The sequence below is a fragment of the Hemitrygon akajei genome, chromosome 11, assembly GCF_048418815.1.
Source record: "Hemitrygon akajei chromosome 11, sHemAka1.3, whole genome shotgun sequence".
Lineage (NCBI taxonomy): Eukaryota > Metazoa > Chordata > Chondrichthyes > Myliobatiformes > Dasyatidae > Hemitrygon > Hemitrygon akajei.
In genome coordinates this window covers 18,539,904-18,548,425 of record NC_133134.1, presented here as the reverse complement: position 1 = coordinate 18,548,425, position 8,522 = coordinate 18,539,904, and the positions used below count along the sequence as shown (strand labels likewise).

General features: G+C 38.0%; 1 protein-coding gene across 2 annotated transcripts in view; it reads right to left on the bottom strand.

The window, feature by feature from the left end:
• The window catches only part of txndc11 (thioredoxin domain containing 11), a 76,281-nt gene that overhangs the window by 1,499 nt on the left and 66,260 nt on the right, over positions 1-8,522 (bottom strand). For both annotated transcript variants that reach the window (XM_073060315.1, XM_073060316.1), the window contains exon 11: positions 6,401-6,481. In XM_073060315.1, the coding sequence (XP_072916416.1) occupies positions 6,401-6,481 (81 nt within the window). The remainder of the gene's footprint in view (positions 1-6,400; positions 6,482-8,522) is intronic.

Below are 8,522 nucleotides of genomic sequence, written 5' to 3'. Positions count from 1 at the left end.
TCACGCCTGAACTTTGACAGTTTATGCAAAAGTCATCCTCCACTAGACAAAGCTTAGCTGACTTGCTTTGCATTCAGCAATCTGTCCTGAAGATTAACACACTGAATTGGCATGCGAGTGTGAAAATACACTGCCCAATACAACCTACCGTTACTCCGTCAGACTTCTGGTACTTTCCTGTAGAGGTTACTAAGACGAAACTCCCACAGCTGTTTCTCTATTAAAGTTTTAAGACACTGAATGCTTGACTTGAATTAGTCAAACATGAAATTAAAAGTACTTTTTTTGTAGTTTAGAAGAAAGCAGTGCTCTTCAAGATAATGATAGCAAAAGGAAAGCAAAAAAGGTTCATAGTTTCTAATTTCAAGACGGTCATAATGCATTGCTGAAAGAGGCATTAAGTGGCAATAAAAATGCTCACATTACTGGTTTCAATTCCCTCCACATGTAAATACATTTAAACATTGGTTTAATCTGACGAACACATGATCGATGTGGAACTGAAATTTCAAAAGTTGATTTAATTGTCGCTTAAAATTGTAAGTTAGTTTAAAATGGGAAAGTGTTCCTTTTATAGCTACCAGATTTTCACATCAAAAAAGACTTGGGTCTAATCAACACCAAATGGAGGACAAGGGTGCTGAAGCTTTATACACTGTTGCCTTGCAGACACCTTCAGCTCGTCATTTTTGACTAGACTACGTAACGCGATGAGATGTGCTATGATGAGAATAAGACAATTCAGAATTCAGTATGGCATGGCATGCAGATTCCAATCATTAAAATTGGGGTTGATATTTCTGTTTACAAGTAAGGGATATGTTTAAAATGGGGGAAAAAAACTTCACAACCCCAAATCCAGTTAGTGAAATTCTTGAACAACTGGGCCAGAAAACATCTGAAAAAAAACTATAATAAGCTCTTCCTAGTTTTGGTGTCTATCAAAGCAGACCACTTCTCAATTTCATTGACATTCAGAAATGTTTAAGAGCTGCAAAAACACCCAAGAAATGGAATGCTGCAAATATGACTTAAAAATAAATGTGGAAAATAAGAAAACTCAACTTCACCTAGTTCACAGCTGTAGAACCTCCACTGACATAAATAAGCACAAGGAACTTGAACAAAGTACAAAATAGCTCACTGCAAGTCATAACCAGGACATTATCATACTTCATCTTCCCTGTTAGTTTGATTTCATATTCCAACAAGTTAGGGAACAAAAATATTCCAATCCAAAACTTCAAATAATTTACCTAGAATACAACTCTGAATAATGCACAACTTGGAAAACTATAGGCAAACTACTTAGCAAATTTTACATAAAAAAGATAGTTACTGTGACAGCTTATACCTGGTAAAAGATCTGCAAGCCCATTTATTGCAGTAGTGATTTTACAGCTGTGAAGTGCTAACTGCTAAGGCAAAATGTTTTTTAACTTGCAGTGAGTTTTAAGTATTTTCATTAGCACTTAAATATTTATGAATGCAAGGCACACTGAGAATCCTTAAAAATATTAACATTCAGTGATCACGGGATGTCTGTATCTGATAAAAATAGAAAAAGCATGAATGGGCTGATTTTATTACATCAGCACCACTGTCCCCATATCCCGTAATTTCATTGATAAAGAAAATCTATCAAACTTTGTTTTCAAACACTGCTAAAACCAAGCCTCCACAACACAGATTCATCACTCTCCTAGTGCAGAAAGTTTTCTCCAATAAAAGGCACAATTCCGAATCCGCACCGAGGAAACAAACGCCATTCATCTGGACAAGCTTTGCAAAAAATACACAATTTCAATAAGATCATCACTCACTCTTTCATATCCTAAAGAATATATGCCTAGACTTCTTGTGTCCTCATACAGAGATTTAGTCATTCAGTTGCAATTACCTGATTCTCTGCATTACTCATAAAACGTGGTCTGATTTTCATCCAAGTCACAATAATAGACAAACACTATCTGCCTAAACTAGTAACACAAACAACTGTTCTTATTCTTGTCAATACTGAGTACACCATTTATACAATCACAGTCTAGGTTCAAAAAAGTATGTGAACCTCTGGGGTAATGCCTTCCACAAAAGCTATTTGGAGTCAGGTGTTCTAATCGATGAGACTGGAGGTGTGGGTTGTAGAGGTGTCCTGCCCTATATATAAAACAACACGCACACACATAAAGTCAGGTTACTGGTAGAGTCTGCTTCGTCTCAAGAAAGATCTATTTATGTGCACCATGCCCCAATCAAAACAACTTTCAGAGGACCTTAGAAGAATTCTAGAGATGCATGAAGCTGGAAAAGACTACAAAAGCACTTCTAAAGACCACAGTAAAAGAAATTGAATACACATGGAGGAAATTCAATACTGTTACTACTCTCCCTGGGAGTGGGCATCCTGCAAAGATCACACCAAGAGGACAACATGCAATGCTGACGGAGGTGAAAAAGAACCCAAGGGTAACAGTAAAAGACCTGCAGAAATCTCTGGAACATGCTAGTCTCTGTTCAAGTGTCCACTATATTAAAGAAAGCACTAAACAAGAATGGAATTCATGGAAGGACATCACCGAGGAAACCACTGCTCTCCAAACAAAACATTGCTGCACATCTCAGGTTTGCAAAAGACCACCTTGATGTGCCACAACACTTCTGGGACAAATGTTCTGTGGACAGATGAGAGAGAAGTTGAACTTCTTAGCAGAACTACACACCACTATGTTTGGAGGGAAAAGGGCACTGCACACCAACACCAAAACGTAATCTCAGCTGTGAAGCATGGTGGAAGCAGCAACATGGTCTGGGGCTGCTTTGCTGCCTCAGTGCCGGGACGGCTTGGGATTATTGAGGAAACAATGAATTCAAGATTATTTTAAGACATTTTACAGGAGAATAATAAAGCTCAATAAAAGTTGGATGATGCAGCAAGACATTGATCCGAAACACAAGAATAAATCAATAAACTGTTTAAAAATTAGAAAATTCATGTTTTGGAATGGCCAAATCTGAGTCCAAACCTTAACCCAATTGAGGTGTTGTAGCATGACCTGAAGAGAGCTGTTCATGCAATGTATCCCAGAAATATTGATGAATTGAAAACTTTGTATGGAGGATTGATCCAAAATTCCTCCTCACCATTGTGCAATTCTGATCAGCAGCTACAGGAAATGTTTGGTGGAGGTTATTGATGCTAAAGGAAGTTCTACCAGTTAATAAATACAAGGATTCATATACTTTTCCCAACCTGGACCGTGAATGATTAAACAATTTGTTCAATAAAAACATGGGAAGTACAATTGTTTGGATGTTATTAGTTTAGACAGATTGTGTTTGTCCATTACTGTGACTTAAAATATGGTCTGATCTTCACTTACAAGTAATTAATACAGAAAACCAAGTAATTGCAAAGGGTTCACAAGCTTTTGCTTGCAACTGTATGTCATGAAATGTGTTACTTTGTTAGCAACAGTACAGTGTTATACATGAAAAATACTTCCTTAGTTACAATATATAAAAATAATGTAAAAGACCAAAATAGTGAGCCACTCAGAAATCTGATGATGGAAGGGAAGAAGCTGTTATTAAATGCTGAGTGTGCATTCTTTGCTGCATTTCCTCAATCTTTTTTCCCACAATGTTTCACTAACACTCCTAATTAGTAGCTGCATCTGCACAGTAGTTTTCAGGAAATTACATACAGAAACATCCAAGCCGTCTTCAGCATCAACATTTCCTAATCTGTAACCAGTTGAGTAAATACTCTGCTCTTCTGTTTGGTGCACCAGGATGAATGAGTCCCCATTCCTCACTTGCCACTTTAACTTGTTTGTCCACATGAAGCCTCATTACATTCCCCTCAGTGTTCTCAACAACTTCTAGTATTATGGTGATGACATTGTTTAACCTATTGCCCCCAACATCAGAGCAGTCAGAATAGCTTGCTAACAGTATAAAACAGATGGATTTTTCTTTGTTACAGACAGAACAATTAGAGTGGAAACCTTTTCACCACTAGAATAGTTTAATTCACTGGAGAAGGAAGTGGAAGGACTTAGGTCAATGTATACTGTACAGCCTCCTACTCTAGTTTCTGAAACACTGTCCCCAGATGACAACCAAGGTCAGACAATGTACAAAAAAGTGGGAGTGGAGGTTACCCTTCTATAAAATTATTACACACAGAATGGACTCAATGGTTCCATAGACACACAAGACAGAAATCCTCTTGTTAGAGTGTAGCAAAGACCTAAAGAACTGGACTTCACATAGAAAACCTTTTTTCTAGTACAAATGCTAACAAGGTCCCAAGATAGTTTCAGAGATTAGCCAGCATTTGCTAGAACTGTGCTCTAGCACTGGACTCCTTATGAAGGAAGCATGGAAGTGCAAAGTATAGCAATGTTGGAGAATTGAGTTAAATATTCTGCATAAGATTAGACTGGGCACTGGGAGTTTTCTTAGTTTCAATGGAAGAGGAATTAAAGTGTTAGCATGTTCCAAATTTTTTATTGTTTTGGTTTATTTGAATACTTAAGTGTTTTTCTCTGTTCGTTTTTTTTTACTTTAACAGTTTGGTTGATTAAATAGTTTTCACAGTTTGCTGAGTAGGTTTGTGCAACTATCCTGCCTACCTACCCTATTCTCACAATTTACAGATACAGGTCATCCCCAGATTATGGCAGGGCTCCTGTGGACCGTTTGTATCCCAGGCAGGTCTTAAGTCAGAAATGCAGCTGCAAACACAGTCCCCACACAGGAGAAGGTGCCTGCAGCTCCACAGCAGCTAGCAAGTCCATACCACCAGCCTCCCAAACGTTCACTTGTATGCCATGGCTGTACGCAAGTTGGCCTTTGTATATTGGGGAAGACTTGAGAACACTGTGGAAATCTACAAGATCTCTTCATAATCTTTATCTGTGGATAGCCATATAATGGTGCAGACAAGCCAGCTTCTTCCAATGGATTTTGATCTTCCAAACAGATAAGCTGGAGCTTGGCCCAGAGATGAGCAGTGAGTTGAGATACTTCACCATGGAAGAGCAAGTGTGTTTTTCCCTAGGTGCAACTTTAGGCCCAGGGAAGAAGACATCAGACTAGAGCCCAAATACATCTTGACTAAAGAAACCATGCTGGTTTTAAATCTTCACCGAGACAGACGTAGCTAGTCCGAAGTAAAATGATTCAAGATCATTCTCAACTTTGGAAGCTAATAGAAATGGACTATTGTGCCCATATCTTTCCCAGGCAAGTCATCGGGAATTTGTAACCTTCCATCCTCTTAACAGATTCAATTAAAAAAAACAGAAGAACTTTTTTGAGTTAGTCTTGTTTTTAAACATTAAACATTCTTCCACTCTCTAAGACACAAGTAGAAAAAGCAGGGAATAAACCAATACGATCCTTATACCTGCTGTGCCAATCAATAAGATTGTGTCTGATTATTTATCTCAGCAGTGTTTTCCTGCACTAATGGCATATTCCTTACTATCTATTGATCTGTACTCAGTATCTGAGCCACTATAGAGATTGAAAAGATTCACGTTACTTGGGGGAAAAAAAAAAATCACTTCTCACCCTTGAATGGTTCACCCTTTGTTTGGGTACTAATACTCCACATACCCCATAAAGGGGATGCATCATTCACATATCTACACTAGCATATCCTTTGTAAAATGTACATTTCAATCAGATCATTTTTCATTCTAAATGCAAGCTGGCATAGGCTTAGACGGCTCAATATCTCACTGCACAGATTCAGTGTGTAGTTCTAGAGAGGAAAAAAACATTAACTTTCACTTAAATTCTGTTTTTGATGCCTGCACAGTGGCACATAAAATTATGTATGGTACATGATACCTGCAATTTCCACATTATTCGCATGTCATATTTAGTGGCTGGGGGGGAGGGGGTGGTAACACACTGAGTTTGCATGTTATGTCCTGATGTTAATAGTTTATAATGCTACACTGACATTTAGTGAATAGTCAAAAGTCAGCATATTACCTCATCTACTTTGAAAAACTGGGAAACTTTAAACGGAATTTAACATAATGGCATTAGAACCATTGTAGTTCTCCAAAAGTTTTCCTGTGCAGCTGTGATAGCACAATTACCATGTCACATTACACCAGTAAGTGCATCAAAATTCATTTTTTTGTCTCATACGGTAATGTCAGAACTAATGTAAAATACTTTTACAGTATATTGGGAAAGTCAGTATAGGAAGGAGCAATTCCAAAAAGGAGCATCATATAAAGTTAGTTTTAACAGTGGAGGAGTTGATACAAGTCACAATCATACTCTGACAAGGTAGACAGTTGATAAGAAATGTAAATATTAGAATACTGTCAGAGAACATATTTATACAAGGAGGATTGTGTACTGTGTGCCTTACCTGTTTCTGGGGAAAAACAGAACAGTTGGAAATCGATCAACCATGTATTCCCAAGGAAGGTCATTTTTGGCAACATTGACTCTGAAAGAATAGAACAGTTTTGTGAATTATTTTAGTAACCTCTAACTAGTCATATTGAAGAAAGGGAGTTAGATCACAAGAATTAGGTGTAGAACCAGGCCATTTGGTCCACTAAGTCTGCTCCACAAGCAAATGTTGGGAGTTCCACCAAACAAATAAGGGATCCAAAATTCCCACTGATTAAAACTGTGATTGTTCAGATCTTAAATGACTTGTAGCTAATGTATCTGCAGCAAGAAGAATTTTATGCATTGTTCAAAATCCAGTTTGCTTGATCCCTGATTGCACAGATGGAACTAAAAGTGAGTGACTTACTGCTTTAAGTGCCCAATACCACCAGGTTCAGCAACAGTTATTACCCTTCAACCATCAGGCTCCTAAACCAGTGTACACAACTTCACTCACGTCAGTACTGAACTGATTCACTATCGATGAACTCACTTTCAAGGACTCTATAATTCACGGTCTCAATATAATTTATTGTTATTAGCTTTTTTGTATCTGCAGAGTTTGTTTTTTTTTTGCACATTGGTTGTTTGTCCATCTCTGTTTGTGTAGTTTACTGTATTTCTTTGTATCCACTGTGAATCCCCACAAAGAATGTATCTCAGGGTAGTATATGGGGCCATACAGCGTATGTATTTTCATAATAAATTTACTTTGATCTTTACAATTCTTTATAACTGGTAGATGTAGAGAAGGGATCACACACTCTTCTGAAATTTCACCAAATACTGATATTCCTGTTTTATACCATTCATTGAATTCAGTCAATTAATTTTAAATTCATGAAGCAGTTATTAAAATATATGGTAGTTTTAACAAACTACATACACTGTCACTATGTATTCAGAACAATCATTATACAGTGCTAACTAAAAATAATGTCACTGTTGCCAAGCTGGCTGATCTGTAGACTGCTGAGTAATCAAATGTCACAACCTATAGCAGCAACTTCGATTTTGAAAGATTTAATCGCACTGTTTAAAGTGCCAATAGATGGAATGTAGAAGTGTGTGGGGGGGGGGGGGGGGGATAGAAAACTTGAATGAACACAGTAACCAGCCTCATGAACACAATTACAAGAGAGGTTTGTATTTATAATGTTACTGATTACATTAGGCAGGTATGTCTCCAAGCAGTTCAATAAAGCACAATTGTTTTACAGCTAAGTGAGACAGCTGCTCTATTTACATACGGATCCCAGATTGGGCAGATCTTCAATGGAGAATTGAGGAAGAACTGAACAAGAATAAAACCTAGTACCACTGGATCTTTAACTTTCAGTGATTTAGTTCAGCAATACATCTGAAGGACCGGATCTTGGAGATTTTGGCATTGCCTCAACACTGCCAAGGGTATTAATCTAGCATCTGATGCTCATCTTAAAACACAAAGTGAAGTTTGAGGCTGTTGTGTGCGAACTTGGCAGAATGTGACCGGGGTAAGGTATCACCAACGGAATTCAAACACAACTTACAGAAATAATGTGACAAATTTTTAGGCATTTAATTGATATTTCGTTTTCACTGCTGACTTACAAAAGGCAAGATTTTAGGAGATATCGGTGGATGAGTATGTGGGTCACACTGCCTTTATACCTCCTCTGTATTTAATACCTCAGTTTAAAACTCACCAACTTGACAAGAAGAGAAACATTATTAAAACAAATGATCAAGTTTAGAGACGTGAAGATGGAAAGTATGTACTTTGCCCTCACCTGGCTTCACCCATCACTTTCTAGCTTGTACACCTTCCCCTCCCCCCTTTCACTGGCTTCTTTCCCTTTCCTTTCCAGTTCAGATGAAGGCTCTCAGCCTGAAACGCTGATTCTTTGTTCCTCTCTATAGATACTACCTGACCTGCAGACTTTCAGCATTCTGTGTGTTAGCTTGGAGTTACTTGCCCTACAAGTGGGCGCCACATTAGTGTACTGGTTGATGCGACACTATTATAGCTCGGGGCACTGGAGTTCAATTCTGGCGCTGTCTGTAAGGAGCCTGTGTACGTCCATTCGTGGAATGTGTGGCTTTTCCCCGAG